Below are 17,909 nucleotides of genomic sequence, written 5' to 3'. Positions count from 1 at the left end.
GGCCTCCATCTGACCCCTGCTACCACTGTCCCTCTGAGAGATGGCGAAAGAGAGAAATGGAAAGAGAAAGATAGAAATGGAGAGAAGAAGAGGGAGAGAGAGCATGGGAGAGAGACTAGACACTGCATACATTATGTGGGCTCCAGGCAGAGGGCCTGCCTGTGTGTTAGGGTCCCTAGTGATCCCGCTGTGCCAGTGTAGCAGAACATGGCGGCATGCCTGCAAGCGCCCAACAGCAAAGGAATAAATCATGATGGTACAACAATGCATCAGTTGACTTATTGCTGTTTTGTGACCGGAGGTGAGTGGTACCACTGTTTTGAAAGGCGTGTGGTGGTGCGGTGCGATGGCCGAGGCAGTCAGCCGAGCATGCAGGCTTGTCATGCCGCCGTATAATTGTGCTGCATCAGGCCTCCTCTAACTAGTCAGCTGGGAGGCCCGTGTCTTTCATCTTCCCCTCCCCTGGCCTCGCCGGGCCCTGGCCCCCTCGGTAGGCAGTCGGCAGGCCCCTGACAGCAGCCTTCTCATCATGCTGTCAGTATTATGCTAACTAGGACCATCCATCCACCACGGCCCTGAGTGCTAGCTGCCTGCCTGCCTCACCACCGCACAGCGCCTTGGCCCTAAAACTTACTTCTCACTTTTCACTCTCCACTTCTTCTAGTCTATCAACCTCCCCTGCTTTCTCTTTCCGTCTCCCGTTGCTTTCTTTCTCTCTAGCTCCTAGTCGCTCTCTTTCGGTCTCTCTTTCTGCTTTCTCACTCTGTCACCTTTCTTTCCATCTCTTGTTCTATGTCTGCTTTTTGTCTTTCTTTCCTCTCTTGTCCCTATAGCCACATTTCTTATGGTGGCTGGTGGTCAGCGCATCATCTGTATCCTGTGTTTTTGTTCCCCCATTTTTATTTTGTTGCAGATTTGTTTTTGTGTGTGTGCAGGGGTGGATGTGACTGTGTGTGAGGGTGGCCTGGTGTTACTGCGATGCCCTCTTTCTCTGTGTCTCAGTGCCATCTACCTGTTAGTGGCACACCTGTGTGGCTCTGCACTGATACCAGGCCTTTGTCAACACACAGAGAGAGCAGAGCAGAGGTAATTGGGTGTCTTCCTTTGGATGAGGTGAGGAGGAGAGAAGAAGGGGAGGAGAGGAGAGGGAGGGATCGGGTAGAGGGCGTGGTGAGGTGTATGAGCTTAGCGAGAGGGGGAGGGGAGAAGAGGAAAGAGAAGATTGGCGAAAAGGCAGAAAAGAAGAGTTGAGAATTGAGGTTTGTTGATGTTGCCTATTCCTCCCCCAGGCCAGTCTAAACCAGTTAAAGAATGGTGTGGGTGAGCAGTTGTAGCACAGTTACTCTGAGCTCGGACAGGAGAGAGACTCTTTAGTTTGTAGGGTCCTGTCTTGGTGAACATCACACATAGAGTGTGTGCCTGGTTGACTGCTTGTCAAAGCAGATGTTTTAAAGGCAGAGCAACAAGCTCATCCGAATAAGACAACAGATTCCTACGAAAGTGTTGTGACGTGCTCTTTGATGGCTAACAGCGTTGTCTTTGATAGTTACCTGTCTGTTGCCACCCACGCTCCCTGTTCACATCACTGATGAACTGCATTCTTCTGAGCGGCTTGCTTTCATAAATCAGTTATTAGTACGTTATTAGTTCCTTACCGAGTGCACTATACAATCATAACTGTCTTGAAGCAGGTCTTGCAAGGAAAATCGATTTTTTTCAATTCAATTGAATTAATAACAGTGGATATTGTAGGGGGCAAAAATATTGTTCAATTCCTGAGCGAGTTATTTAGGAATAGAATGATAGTTGGTACACAGTGTTCACAGATTGTCTCCTCTTAAGGGGAAATATTGTGTTAATATGTTCAGTTTCTCTCAGTTTATAGTATTGTGCGTTTAATGTGGTCAGTTTATGTGAGGACTTAGGAGAGCTGTCAGGGCTGGATGGGATCTGGTGCCTTCAGAAGCCGGCTGTTGCTGTATAATCTTTGACCCATCTGAGACTCACACTCACACACAGACCGAGGCAGAGGCTCATTACTGGGAGGGCCCCAGGTCCCAGAGGGCCAAGGCTAGCACCTAAAGCAGCCCTAATCCAGTATTTGTTCTCGGGGACTGTATCTGTGCTGTATCTGTGATTCTCCACTGAACGGAATATTAAGCACCAGGTCTTTTGTGGAGCGTGTAAGCCATTTGGCTCCACACATCTATTATTTATTAGCTTGGCAAATATTTTATAAGGGCTCCTAGCCGCCCGCGACCTGCTCTCTGGTGGAGCCCCTAAGAAAAAAAAGAAAGAAAGCGCTTACAAATGTCTATTTTTGATTTAATCGTCTCTAACACCTATGTGTTAGTTGGCTATAGATAGACATGGGGTTGGTTTGGGTTAACTGTGAGAAGGAAGTATGAACTATGCCTTTGGACTCCTACAACCTCATCTCCTTCCTCCCCGGTTGGTAGGGGGAGGAACAAATCACATCAAAACATTTTATTTCTTATGTTTATCTTAGTTTCGGTAGGAACCCCCCCCCCCCCATCCTTAGAAGAGAGATACGCTGTCTTCTCTTTTAACCTGAGAGTAAAGCAGGCCAATCGAGGGCTAAGTGAGCCTCACCTTGAGGACTGGCTGTGGCTGAGATAATTGGAGTTGGTTAGCTATTTTTTTCTGTCCCATTACCTCCTGGTACCAACGGCTGAGCCTCCTCTCTCTCTGTCTCCCTGAGGAAGGAGTTTGCGTGTGTGTTTGCATGTGTGTGTATGTGCGTGTTTGCTTGTCTGTGTGTGCCTGTTTGTGTGTGTCGGTGTATACAAAGGAGGTGTGCACCGCTGATCCATTGACCTTTCTTCATCATTATTTAATAGGTTTATACTGTCACCATTTACTAGGAGAGGAGAGAAAGGCAAGACAGCTTTGATACTCTCCTGTCTCCAACCGATACACTCTCACATTAATATTCATACAATTGATTTATTTCCTCCTTAGAAAAAAAATGTTTGCTGGGGAATTAAATCTGACAGGACTGTAGCATTGTTGTATTTTATTTGAAGGAGGCGGCAAGCGAGTATGCATATGCAGATATGTGGAGAAAGACACCAATTAAAAGTTGATTAAGCCTTAATGATGGTGGGACTCTGAGAGATTGCAGGAAAGTAAATTATTGCTCCTCTCTCTAAATAAAAAATGAAAACGGTTGAACCTCCCCACCACACACACACACACACACACACACACACACACACACACACACACACACACACCTCATATGTTAAGAGCTACACAGACGTTCAGGCTCTTTCTTTAAGGGGGGGGGGGGGGGGGGCTTGGTGCTCTTTGTGTCGGTTCAGTTCAGTCGCCAAGCTTGGCCGCGTTTGCTAGCTCGCCGGTCACTTGTGACATTGTGTGTAGTTTGTGTGTGTGTCTGCGGTTCACACTTCCTAGCATAGCGCCTGCTCCCAGGTCCCAGCGGTATTGGCCCAGCCCGTAGTGCTAGCGTTGGCGGTCTCTCTTGGCTAACTCATGTTTCATTCTTTGGCAATTTGCCCTAATGAAGTCCCCACAGAGCCCTCAGACCACTGTTCTCTTTCTATATTTAATCATGTTATTTTAATCTGCAGGATGAGCTAGCTAGGCTGCCCCTCTGTTTGTGTGTGTGTGTGTGTGTGTGTGTGTGTGTGTGTGTACAAGTGTATACTAGTGTGTGCACATGCGTGCGCAGGTCATTACAATTACTAGGTAGTCAAGAGCCTCTAAAACTCCAGGGTCACAGTCTATGCTCATCTATTTGTCTTTTTACATTATATCCTAAAAGAGGAAATACAACTGTCCTTTGAAAATAAACAGTGACTCTTCTGTGTCTATTTTTCTACATTGATAACTAACAGGGGTTAGTTAATGTTTTGAGTATCAGGTCTTTGTTGCCATTCTTTTCATCCTTTATTTCTTGTTGTGTATCCATCACAAGGTTTCATACCACACACACACACACACACACACACACACACACACACACACACACACACACACACACACAGACACTACTCTTACCTGATTGATATCCATCTTTTAGTCTCTCCTTCTAGTCGTGTGTGTGTGTTTGTGTGTGTGTGTGTGTGTGTGTGTGTGTGTGTGTGTGTGTGTGTGTGTGTGTGTGTGTGTGTGTGTGTGTGTGTGTGTGTGTGTGTGTGTGTGTGTGTGTGTATATGACACCACTATCAAAGCTGTCAGTGTCATGTCTGAGTCTTGTATTGTTGGGATGAAAGCTGAGCTATACATTGGCAACAGTAACACAACAGATCATACAGTCTGTTTTTGGGGGGGGGGGCGGTTGAACATTTTGGTGTTTCACTAAAGATTGAAGCTCCTTTAAAGGTACATTCAGCAAGATGACATCATCATACACAACGGAGCCAATTGCCATCTTGCTGAATCTACCTTTAAAATGAAAACCAGCAGTAGTTCTAGCCTCGAGTCCGATTTGAGAAAAGTCAGATTGGCTCTGTTATAATATGTTGTGTTTGTCCCTCTCATAGTTAACTGCGTGTGTCCACGGCTCTGCTGCCATGTTGTTCCCCATGAACTGGCAACACATTTACATCCCTGTACTGCCTCCACATCTACTGGACTACTGCTGGTAAGACTCCGCTACTGGACACACACACACACACACACACACACACACACACACACACACACACACACACACACAAGAGAGCTCTTCTTATTCCTCTCACACTATTTCCCAGTGAGGTTTTGCTCCATAATGAACAGTGTGAATGGTCTTCCTACATATTTGATTCCCTGGGCCGGTCAGCACTAAGCTTTCCATGTCTTCACCCTCAGTGGATTTCATTACAACTCATCCAACACTAATCTAACAAGTCTGACTGGATGTTGACTGACCTCAATTTACCTCCATTTGTGGATATATGCAGCACTTAACCTATGGATTCTTGAGAGTCAGTGCCCAGATATGGCACAGGCAGTGAAATAACATATTTATATACATTAATATTATCGTAGGATATTATATTCATATACATTTACTGTAATGTTTTTGCATAGTGTAAAACCTGGTGTTCACTGCCAGCTAAACGTGATTCCCAGCACACTGTTAACACCAATCATGTCTTGTACAAAACGAATGGGTGTTCCCTCCGTCAGATAATCAAATATCTACCAAATCACATTACAACCTCTCAAACAGAGTTAACCATGTGTTATACCATGACTTGAGCATTGTGTGTTTACATGAAAGGGAGAGAGGTTACAGTATTGTGACAGACCTACAGCAGGCCAGCTGTTGTAGAGAGAAAGAACAGATCTTATTAACCAGCTAACCTGATTGAGGCAGCGGCCACAGAACAGAATAGGACCTACACACACACACTCCCAGCTCTGCCAAGCCTTGGCCCGGTGACGTTCACCAGTTAGAGTAATCAGTTTTGCTTGGTTGAGTGCAGGCGGCGTTGGTTTCTGGGAAGTGTGTGAGGCGGTGCAGACATGTCCTCCCTGTTCCTCTCTGCCGCTAGCTGATTGGGTTACTGGTCAGCGCTGAGGCTTGATTAATGATTAACAGTAAATACTGTATGTCTCATTATAGTCTTCAGTTGGTAATAGTCTTAGCTGGAAAATGATATGTTAATAGTGTTATTTGCAACCGACTGTATTTTAAGTTTAAGATGGTTTTGCTAAAGCTACAGTAACATCACTGTAATAAAAAATAAAACAAATATTATTTTTTATTTGTTTCATGTTTGATTCTGATCTTTGTGATTCCTCACGAAACCCAGACAAAGAAATACCACGAAATGTAATCCATAGAATAGTCCTTAGGAGGAAGGATTGTTGACATATATTTGATATTTGTATATAAAAGCATAATTGAAGAAAAAATGTCAAAGTTTGCATATTTATGACATTTTGTCCTTACCAAGGCCTCCTGGTGTTTCATCTGTAGGTGCTACAAAGCAAACATTTGTGTCATTTGAAGTTTTACCGCTTGCTCTGTAATATGAGTCGTATGAGTAGTGTTTTTATATCACTAATCTTTTACATTAATTGAAAAATATATTGAAAAATATTAACATGATTATTTGAAATATCCCATTTTTGATTTGGCAAATTTTTCTATATATTGTTGAACATAAAACACTCTACGGGCATATCAAAGTTCCAGAGTGTGATCTCTGGTAGTTTTAAAGCTATGATCCAATTTGTAAGCATTACCAACAGAGTGAATGTGAAAATGGATTCAAAATGGTAGCCCTCTGCTGGTGATTTGCAGGATATTCAACTTATACAAGTTAAAGGAGGGCTGTGATTGGTTAAATTGCCTACTATGCCAATTCCTTTGTATAAAATGGACCATAACTTTAAAACTAGAAGAGATCCAGATTTAGGCAATTTAGGTAAAGTCACCAAAAGTGCGTGGAAATGGTACACCTTGGTGGTCATTGTAATGCAATGCATTTCTTTCTCCATCTACATTAAATTTGACATTGCCTTGAATGCATCCTCTCTATGCGCCGTTGCTATATCTCAGTGGTTTCCAATGGAGAAAATAAATGGGAAAAGGAGTTTGAAGTTTCCTCGCCTGTGTATTATTTAAAATCGCTAGGGTCCTTTTAAGATGTCAGGCTTGAAAATCCGTAAAGCCATTTTTACACAGTGAGTCACTACCCAAACCAGATCAAACCAGACGCATCTGGTTTCAAGTGGCCAAGTCACATCATGTGATCTTCTACTGCGATCTAGTGGACGAACTGGGAATCAAACATGAGATCTGATTACATCAGTGAAAAGGTTACGACTTCAGCTTTCTCCTCATACTGTATGTACAGAGCATTTGGAAAGTATTCAGACCCCTTGACTTTTTCCACATTTTGTTTTGTTACAGCCTTATTCTGAAATGGATTAAATAGATTTTTTCCCTCATCAATCTACTCACAATACCCCATAATGACGAAGGAAAAACTGGTTTTTAGAAATGTTTGCAAATGTATAAAAAAATAATAATTTAAATATCAGATTTACGTAACTATTCAGACTCTTTACTCAGTACTTTGTTGAAGCACCTTTGGCAGCGATTACAGCCTCGAGTCTTCTTGGGTATGACGCTACAAGCTTGGCACACCTGTATTTGGGGAGTTACTCCCATTCTTCTCTGCAGATCCTCTCAAGCACTGTCAGGTTGGATGGGGACCGTTGCTGCACAGCTATTTTCAGGTCTCAACAGAGATGTTCGATCGGGTTCAAGTCCGGGCTCTGGCTGGGCCACTCAAGGACATTCAGAGACTTGTCGCGAAGCCACTCCTGTGTTGTCTTGGCTGTGTGCTTAGGGTTGTTGTCATGTTAGAAGGTGAACCTTCGCCACAGTCTGAGGTCCTGAGCTCTCTAGAGCAGGTTTTTATCAAGGATCTCTCTGTACTTTGCTCCGTTAATTTTTCCCTTGATCCTGACTAGTCTCCAAGTCCCTGCCGCTGAAAAACATCCCCACAGCATGATGCTGCCACCACCATGCTTCATCATAGGGATGGTGCCAGGTTTCCTCCAGACGTGACTGTTGGCATTCAGGCCAAAGAGTTCAATCTTGGTTTCATCAGACCAATCTTGTTTCTCATGGTCTGAGAGTCCTTTAGGTGCCTTGCCAAACTACAAGCGGGCTGTCACTCTACCATAAAGGCCTGATTGGTGGAGTGCAGCAGAGATGGTTGTCCTTCTGGAAGGTTCTCCCATCTCCACAGAGGAACTCTAGAGCTCTGTCAGAGTGACCATCGCATTCTTGGTCACATCCCTGACCATGCCCTTCTATCCCGATTGCTCAGTTTGGCCAGGCGGCCAGCTCTAGGAAGAGTCTTAGTGATTCCAAACTTTTTAAATTTAAGAATGATGGAGGCCACTGTGTTTTGGGAACCTTTGATGCTGCAGAAATGTTTTGGTACTCTTCCCCAGATATGTGCCACGACACAATCCTGTCTCAGAGCTCTACGAATTCCTTCGACCTCATGGCTTGGTTCTTGCTCTGACATGCATGTCAACTGTAGAACCTTTTTATAGACAGGTGTGCCTTTCCAAATCATGTACAATTGAATTTACCACAGGTGGACTCCAATCAAGTTGTAGAAACATCTCAAGGATGATCAATGTAAACAGGATGCACCTGAGCTCAATTTCGAGTCTCATAGCAAATGGTCTGAATACTTATGTAAATAATGCTTTAACTTTGTCATTATGGGGTATTGTGTGTAGATTGATGAGGATTTTATTTTTATTTAATCCATTTTAGAATAAGGCTGTAACGTAACAAAATGTGGAAAAAGGGAAAGGGTTTTGGGAATACTTTCTGAATGCACTCTGTGTGTATGTACACTGACGGTCAAAAGTTTTAGAACACCTACTCATTCAAGGGTTTTTCTTTATTTTTACTATTTTTTACATTGTAGAATAATAGTGAATACATCGAAACTATGAAATAACACATGGAATCATGTAGCAACCAGAAAATTGTTTAACAAATCAATCAAAATATATTTTATATTTGAGATTCTTCAAAGTAGCCACCCTTTGCATTGATGACAGCCTTGCACACTCTTGGCATAGTCTTAACCAGCTAAATGATGTAGTCCCCTGTAATGCATTTCAATTAACAGGTGTGCCTTGTTAAAAGATAATTTGTGGAATTTCTTTCCTTCTTAATGCATTTGAGCCAATCAGTTGTGTTGTGACAAGGTAGGGGTGGTATACATTTGGTATAAGACCAAGTCCATGTCAATCAATCAATCATATGTATTTATAAAGCCCTTCTTATGTCACAAAGTGCTGTACAGAAACCCAGCCTAAAACCCCGCGGTGGCTAGGAATAACTCCCTAGAAAGGCCGGAACCTAGGAAGAAACCTAGAGAGGAACCAGGCTATGAGGGGTGGCCAGTCCTCTTCTGGCTGTGCCGAGTGGAGATTATAACAGAACATGGCCAAGATGTTCATAAATGACAGGTCAGTACCTCAGGAGTAACTGTAAGTTGGCTTTTCATAGCTAGATCATTCAGAGTATCTCTACCGCCCCTGCTGTCTCTAGAGAGTTGAAAACAGCAGGTCTGGGACAGGTAGCACGTCCGATGAACAGGTCAGGGTTCCATAGCCGCAGGCAGAACAGTTGAAATTGGAGCAGCAGCTCAACCAGGTGGACTTGGGACAGGAAGGAGTCATTAGGCCAGGTAGTCCTGAGGCATGGTCCTAGGGCTCAGGTCCTCAGAGAGAGAGAGAGAGAGAGAGAGAGAGAGACCGAATGAGACCGAATATAGCCCACGAAGATCTCCCCCTCGGCACAAACCCAAGGGGGGGTGCCAACCCGGATAGGAAGATAACGTCAGTGACTCAACCCACTCAAGTGATGCACCCCTCCCAGGGACGGCATGGAAGAGCACCAGTAAGCCAGTGACTCAGCCCCTGTAATGGGGTTAGAGAAAGAGAATCCCAGTGGAGAGAGGGGAACCAGCCAGGCAGTGACAGCAAGGGCGGTTCGTTGCTCCAGTGCCTTTCTGTTCACCTTCAGACTATACTCAATCATAGGACCTACTGAAGAGATGAGTCTTCAATAAAGACTTAGTCGAGACCAAGTCTGCGTCTCTCACATGGATAGGCAGACCATTCCATAAAAATGGAGCTCTATAGGAGAAAGCCCTGCCTCCAGCTGTTTGCTTAGAAATTCTAGGGACAGTAAGGAGGCTTGCGTTTTGTGACCATAGCGTATGTGTAGGTATGTACGGCAGGACCAAATCGGAAAGATGGGTAGGAGCAAGCCCATGTAATGCTTTGTAGGTTAGCAGTAAAACCTTGACATCAGCCCTTGCTTTAACAGGAAGCCAGTGTAGAGAGGCTAGCACTGGAGTAATATGATCTCATTTTTTGGTTCTAGTCAAGATTCTAGCAGCCGTGTTTAGCACTAAGTTTATTTAGTGCTTATCCGAGTAGCCGGAAAGTAGAACATTGCAGTAGTCTAATCTAGAAGTGACAAAAGCATGGATACATTTTTCTGCTTAATTTTTGTACAGAAAGTTTCTGATTTTTGCAATGTTACGTAGATGGAAAAAAGCTATCCTTGAAACAGTCTTGATATGTTCGTCAAAAGAGAGATCAGGGTCCAGAGTAACGCCGAGGTCATTCACAGTTTTATTTGAGACGACTGTACAACCATCAAGATTAATTGTCAGATTCAACAGAAGATCTGTTTGTTTCTTGGGACCTAGAACTAGCTTCTCTGTTTTGTCCGAGTTTAAAAGTAGAACATTTGCCGCCATCCGCTTCCTTATGTCTGAAACACAGGCTTCCAGGGAGGGCAATTTTGGGGCTTCACCATGTTTCATCGAAATGTACAGCTGTGCGTCGTCCGTATAGCAGTGAAAGTTAACATTATGTTTCCGAATGACATCAACAATAAATAAAATATATAGTGAAAACAGTAGTTGTCCTTAAACAGAGCCTTGAGGAACACCGAAATGTACAGTTGATTTGTCGGGAGAAACCATCTACAGTGACAAACTGATATTTTTCTGACAGATCAGATCTAAACCAGGCCAGAACTTGTCCGTCTAGACCAATTTGGGTTTCCAATCTCTCCTAAAGAATGTGGTGATCGATGGTATCAAAAGCAGCACTAAGGTCTAGGAGCACGAGGACAGATGCAGAGCCTCGGTCTGACGCCATTAAAAGGTAATTTACCACCTTCACAAGTGCAGTCTCAGTGCTATGATGGGGTCTAAAACCAGACTCTATACATTGTTTGTCTTCAGGAAGGCAGTGAGTTGCCGCGCAACAGCTTTTTTTTTTTTTTTTATGAGAGGAATGGGAGATTTGATATAGGCCAATTTAGTTTTTTTAATCTTTTCTGGGTCAAGGTTTGACTTTTTCAAGAGAGGCTTTATTACTGCCACTTTTAGTGAGTTTGTTACACATCTGGTGGATAGAGAGACGTTTATTATGTTCAACATAGGAGGGCGAAGCACAGGAAGCGGTTCTTTCAGTAGTTTAGTTGTAATAGGGTCCAGTATGCAGCTTGAAGGTTTAGAGGCCATGATTATTTTCATCAATGTGTCAAGAGATATAGTATTTTCCTCAGTTAAGTTGGAAAAATAGGATGATCAAGCTGCAGTAAGGGCTCTTCGATACTGTACGGTACTGTCTTTCCAAGCTAGTCGGAAGACTAGTTTGGTGTAACGCCATTTCCGTTTCAATTTTCTGGAAGCTTGCTTCAGAGCTCGGGTACTTTCTGTATATTATTTTATGTATTTTATGTCAAGAACAGCTCAAATAAGCAAAGAGAAACGACAGTCCATCATTACTTTAAGACATGAAGGTCAGTCAATACGGAACATTTCAAGAACTTTGAAAGTTTCTTCAAGTGCAGTTGCAAAAACCATCAAGCTCTATGATGAAACTGGCTCTCATGAGGACTGCCACAGGGAAGGAATACCCAGAGTTACCTCTGCTGCAGAGGATACGTTCATTAGATTTACCAGCCTCAGAAATTGCAGCCCAAATAAATGCTTCACAGAGTTCAAGTAACCAACACATCTCAACATCAACTGTTCAGAGGAGACTGCATGAATCAGGCCTTCATGGTTGAATAGCTGCAAAGAAACCACTACTAAAGGACACCAATAATAAGAAGAGACTTGCTTGGGCCAAGAAACACAAGCAATGGACATTAGACCGGTGGAAATCTGTCCTTTAGTCTGATGAGTCCAAATTTTAGATTTTTGGTTCCAACCACCGTGTCTTTGTGTGACGCAGAGAAGGGGAACGGATGATCTCTGCATGTGTGGTTCCCACCGTGTAGCATGGAGAAGGTGTGATGGTGTGGGGATGCTTTTCTGGTGACACTGGTAGTGATTTATTTAAAATTGGCACACTTAATCAGCTTGGCTACCACAGCATTCTGCAGCGATACGCCATCCCATCTGGTTTGCGCTTAGTGTGACTATAATTTGTTTTTCAACACGACAATGACCCAGCACACCTCCAGACTGTAAGGGCTATTTGACAAAGAAGGAGAGTGATGGAGTGCTGCATCAGATGACATGGCCTCCACAATCACAGGACCTCAACCCAATTGAGATGGTTTGGGATGAGTTGGACTGCAGAGAGAAGGAAAAGCAACCAACAAGTGCTCATTATATGTAGGAACTCCTTCAAGACTGTTGGAAAAGCATTCCTCATGAAGCTGGTTGAGAGAATGCCTAGAGTGTGCAACGCTATCATCAAGGAATCTCAAATCTAAAATATGTTTACTATTATTCTACAATGTTACTGTGTGTGTGTGTGTGTGTGTGTGTGTGTGTGTGTGTGTGTGTGTGTGTGTGTGTGTGTGTGTGTGTGTGTGTATATGTATGTATGTATGTATGTATGTATGTATGTATGTATGTATGTATGTATGTATGTATGTATGTATAAAATACATTCATTATTTTACCCAGTCGTTATTTTATCATTAATAATGTATTCTTGACTCAGATCCTCCTTTCAAATTCTCTCTTCCCTAGTGCCCCCATGCCATACCTTGTGGGAGTTCATCTCAGTCTGCTAGAGGTAAGTCAAACAATCGCACACACATCATATTATATCTAAATTAGATTCTGATTCTGAATCTATCCCGCTATATTTTATTAAATGTATTGTGATTTGGTTATTCCATTTTTCAAAAATGTCGTATCTAGTTTTTTAAATGTATTTGTCAGTTTGTAGTGGATGTGTACAGTATATAAGTGTGATCAAACAGCTGTGATTGCAGCTGTGAGAATGAATTAAACTGTGAACTTCATAATGATGCAATATTTACATTGACGTATCCAACACTGGAAACCAAATCAAAAGGATATTGGCAATACTTTTCCTTTTCTGCCTGTAGGTTTTGTGTGCATGCTTACCAATTTAAGAAAAAAAAAAATGACAGAGAAAAAGACAGTTTTCACAAACAAAGAGCTTTTGTGCTTCATTATTGAGAGCTGGTGTGTTGGTCGGGGGTAGACCCGTCACCGCGTGTGTGTGTGTGTGACGTTCCTGGCAGTAGCGGTATTTATCACACACTGTACCAGTGACAGACCCTCTCTCGTGCACTGCCAGATCAGCATGCTAGCCTCCGCAGCCACCACTGTCACACAAGTGTGTGTGTGTTGTGTATGACTGTGTGTGTGTACTGTATGTGCCTGTATGTTTGCTCATGTGTGTATATCTGTGTCAGTATGTGTATATGAGAGTCTCCGTATCCCAGACTATCACAGACAAAAGTGACAAAGTAGAGATCTCCAGCCCCACCTGCCTACTGAGCACCACATAAAGATCAGTGTGGTTTGTAGATTTCAGGAAGACTCCAGGCCAGCACAGCAGACTACTGTTGATGCATCAGGATTTACACTGCTCGAAAATGTTTGCAGACTTTGAATGTTTGCGATGTGCTATTTTTCATTTTGGTGTATTTGTCTGTGTGTGTGTGTGTGTGTGTGGAGCAAATTTGTTTTTGACTGTAGTTTTAAATGTTACTTGTCAGTCTATTTAAATCTAAAACACTCTGGCGGTAAGACGAGCATGAGGTTATAGAACAGGTCTGTGTGACTTATTATAATGAGCTGTGAAATATTTGCAGCACTGTATCGAGTTCTGGAACAATAAAAACTGTAATTGTTCCATTAAAAACACTCCGAGATTAATAAATATGGTCTGTGTTTAAATTTCTTAAACTTTTTTGGGAAGGGTGAATTATTTTTCAAACCAGAAACTTTTGCTGGTGTGTGTGAGGGATAATTGTTTCTTTATGATGATTGGTGTGTGTGTGTGTTTAGCTGACGACCTGTGTTTGTCCTCTCAGAGAGTGCGCAGCAGGTCACTGGAGGATGTAGTGATTCTGAATGTGGACACCAACACACTGGAGAGCCCCCAGGATGACCTGCAGAACCTGCCCAGCGACGTGGTGAGCCCACACACACACACACACACACACACACACACACACACACACACACACAGCCTCCCCCCCGCAATCATTCTTATTGCACATGCACATACAGTACCAGTCAAAAGTTTGGACACACCTACTCATTCAAGGGTTTTTCTTTATTTTTAATATTTTCTACATTGTGATGGAGTGCTGCATCAAATGACCTGGCCTCCACAATCACCCGACCTCACCCCAATTGAGATGGTTTGGGATGAGTTGGACCGCAGAGTGAAGGAAAAGCAGCCAACAAGTGCTCAGCATATGTGGGAACTCCTTCAAGACTGCATTCCAGGAGAAGTTGGTTGAGAGAATGCCAAGAGTGTGCAAAGCTGTCATCAAGGCAAAGGGTGGCTACTTTGAAGAATCTCAAATATATTTTGTTTAGTTTAACACTTTTTTGGTTACTACATGATTCCATATGTGTTATTTCATAGTTTTGATGTCTTCACTATTATTCTACAATGTAGAAAATATAAAGAATAAAGAAAACCTCTGTAATGAGTAGGTGTGTCCAAACTTTTGACTGGTACTATATGCAGAGCCTCTTTCACATCTACTCTCTGTCTCTCTTGTTTCTCTCTCACACTATCTTGCACTTATACCTACAGTATACACACATTCCTCCATTCATACCTTCCTTCTCTGTTCCCTCTTTCTTTCTCTCATTCATCAACATCAAGTAGTACAGTGCATTGGGAAAGTATTCAGACCTCTTCACTTTTTCCACATTTTGTTACGCCTTATGTTAAAATGGATTAAATAAAACATGTTCTCATCAATGTACACACAATAACCCAGAATGACAAAGCAAAACACCTTATTTACATAAGTATTCAGACCCTTTGCTATGAGACTCGAAATTGAGCTCAGGTGCATCCCGTTTCCATTGATCATCCTTGAGATGTTTCTACAACTTGATTGGAGTCCACCTGTGGTAAATTAAATTGATTGGACATGATTTGGAAAGGCACACACCTAAGGTCCCACAGTTGACAGTGTATGCCAGAGTAAAAACCAAGCCATGAGGTCGAAGGAATTGTCTAAATTCTTATTTACAATGACAGCCTACTGGGAAACAGTGCCTTGTTCAGGGGCAGAATGGCAGATTTTTACCTTGTCAGCTCGGGGATTTGATCCAGCAACCTTTTGGGTACTGGCCCAACGCTCTAACCACTAGGCTACCTGTGTCATACCCAAAAAGACTTGGCTGTAATCACTGCCAAAGGTGCTTCAACAAAGTACTGAGGGACTGAATAGTTATGTAAATGTGATATTTACGTTTTATGTTTAATACATTAGCAAACATATCTTAAAACCTGTTTTTCCTTAGTCATTATGGGGTGTTGTGTGTAGATTGATGAGAAAAAACAACAATTTAATCAATTTTTGAATGAAGCTGTAATGTAACAAAATGTGGAAAAAGTGAAGGGGTCTGAATACTTTCCGAATGCACTGTAAATCCATGTCTTCTTAAGGATGTACACACACACTCTTCCTCACTTGTCTAACAACCCTGTCCCCCCCCACCCCCCTGGTCCTTAGCAGCGCTTGTGGGAAATGCTGCGACACACACATGCACATACAAATACACACACTGAAAGGCGAGAAGCATTCATCAGCCATCAGATCTGTGGAAACATCTCTCCCCTTCATCTCCCTCTATTCTAATCATTATTCCTCAAAGACTGCTTTTTCTGCCTGCCCAGTGGCACGTCTCCGGGAACGACAGAGCGAGAAAGACTTTGAGAAGGGACGGAGGGAGAGGAGGAGAGACTGTGGGTTTGTGGAAGCAGGGAAAGAGAGGGAGCGAAAGAGAGAGAAGAAGGGGGCCAATTACCAGTGGTGTCTCTACAGCCACCTGCCAGCTCCATCTCTTTAATTAATGTAGCACTGACACCGGTCAGTGCAACAGGAAACCAGGGTCACACACACACATGCATGCCTGTCATCCCTCCGTTTGAATCACGCAGGAGGCTGTTTGTTTCTTTCCTCTCTAGGGGGGATTTAATACTCCTTGTGAAGCAGTGTGTGTGTGTACTGTACTCATACAGACACGCACAGGCGCACGCACACACACACACACACACACACACATTCACACACACACACACACACAGCCCTAATAGTATACCTATACCTGCAGTACGGCTAGCTCTCTCTCTCTGACTGTGCAGCAGCCCGTCTCTCTGTGCCCAGGGACTCCAATCCTAAATTAAAGCGCAAACTGAGTCTGTCATAAAAGGGAGATGGCTCTTTTGAATCCGACAGGCAACAGAGGAAAGCCTTTGTCTTTGTCGTCTGCTAAATTAAGTGGCGGCTTTGATCCTCGAGCTCGCCATTTCCCTCCGACTAATCACAGAACACACTCTTCATATCACGGCGAATTACACCGCCTGAAACAAGATGTGTCACCTACTACAGTACAGTACCATCATATATTTATTACAGGGAGAGAAAAAAATCTAAAAAACATTCACTTTCTCCTGCCCCCTCATCGCTAGGGGTGATGTAGATGAATCAGGAAAAGAGCAGGTACTAATTGCGGGGAATTCCAAGTCCCTTGTTAGTTTGCTCGTTAGTTAGAAGGACGTGCCACATGGCATCTGATAATTGTGTTTACATACAGTAGGATGGTTGAGAGGCATTGCTCAGTTCGTCAGAACCAACGGCCGGGGAACTGAAGGCTTAATTAAAATAGTCTGTCTTAATCTCAGAATAAGAAACTGTTAACTGGCTGCTAGAGATTAACGTCATAGATCTGTTATTGCAAACAAAGTGGAGTCTTTATAGAACTGTCATAACTTTATACAGCTAAAATATACACTTCATTTACCTGTTCTCGCTGACTACTGTGGCGTCCTGATGATGAATACAACGGCATACGCTAAACCTATCAAGAGCAGTTAGCATTTAAGAGGAAGAATGTACAGTTAATTCAATTGGTACTGTTAATATGAATTTATCAGGAGCAAACTGCATTAGTAGATAAAGATTAGCAGACCTGATAACCTGCATCTCCTTTCACCTCAGCATTATCTAACCTGGGATTCAGATAGTGAGAGTTTTCTACAAGTTATCCACATTTAGAAAATCCAATGCCTCATTCCTTCCATAAAACCAAGTATATTAAAATAGATTCAGGGGCAAATTTTTTGGTTTGAGTGTTTCAAGTATAAAAAAATAAATAGCAGCACTCTCCGATATTGATTGGAGGCAAAGCTTTTTGGGAGATGTATGTATCTAATTGCGGCTGCGGAGCAACTTTGTGCATCAAATCAAATAACATTTTATTAGTCACATGTGGCGTCGGCTGACCACTGGCCCTACTCTGGAGGGGTCAGGGGTCACAGACGTCCTGCATTACCTGGCCCGCTCCCAGACAGGACCCCGCAGCTGCCCGCTGCCTGCCCTTTAATGGCCATTTCCCCCAATTCCACACATAATATTTGAGATTTATTGACTATTAGAAATGCTACCACGCCAATAGCGCTTCCGCTCGGCGAAAAAGCGAAAGATTTACAAATGGAGAGAATAATTGGTAAAAGGGTGAAAAAAAGGATGTGTGTAACCTTCTGAGAATTATTTTTGACGTGTGTTTTTATTGGAAACATCAGATGAGACAGAGTTTAAGTTCCTGTGTTAATTGTATTTTTGTTCTGAATTTGTCGTGCTACTACGCACTGAGAATGTTCACTTTTGACGGTGTTAGTATTACACATTAATAATCTTTCGATAAAGGTTGCATTTTGGCAGTTGTGAAGGCATTTTCTAAAATAAGCTGTTGTCTTTTTTCCTGTTGAGATTATTTTAGTTTAATGAAATTACGTTTAATAAAATAAATAAAAATATGACATCAGAATGCACAAAACATTTAAATTTTTCTTGTTGAGTATTGCAAATGAAATGGAAATATCATGCAGCT

The 17,909-nt window shown here is 42.7% G+C and overlaps 1 protein-coding gene across 1 annotated transcript in view; it reads left to right on the top strand.

Annotated features, from left to right (window-relative positions):
* The window catches only part of dennd1b (DENN/MADD domain containing 1B), a 133,222-nt gene that overhangs the window by 86,793 nt on the left and 28,520 nt on the right, over nt 1-17,909 (top strand). Inside the window, exons 10-12 of the mRNA XM_038999730.1 lie at nt 4,530-4,630; nt 12,537-12,582; nt 13,859-13,960. Of these exons, the coding sequence (XP_038855658.1) occupies nt 4,530-4,630; nt 12,537-12,582; nt 13,859-13,960 (249 nt within the window). The remainder of the gene's footprint in view (nt 1-4,529; nt 4,631-12,536; nt 12,583-13,858; nt 13,961-17,909) is intronic.

This window comes from Salvelinus namaycush, chromosome 8 (genome assembly GCF_016432855.1).
Source record: "Salvelinus namaycush isolate Seneca chromosome 8, SaNama_1.0, whole genome shotgun sequence".
In the NCBI taxonomy this organism is placed as follows: Eukaryota; Metazoa; Chordata; class Actinopteri; order Salmoniformes; family Salmonidae; genus Salvelinus; species Salvelinus namaycush.
The sequence above is the reverse complement of the archived record's forward strand: the minus strand, read 5'-3'. Positions and strand labels throughout refer to the sequence as shown.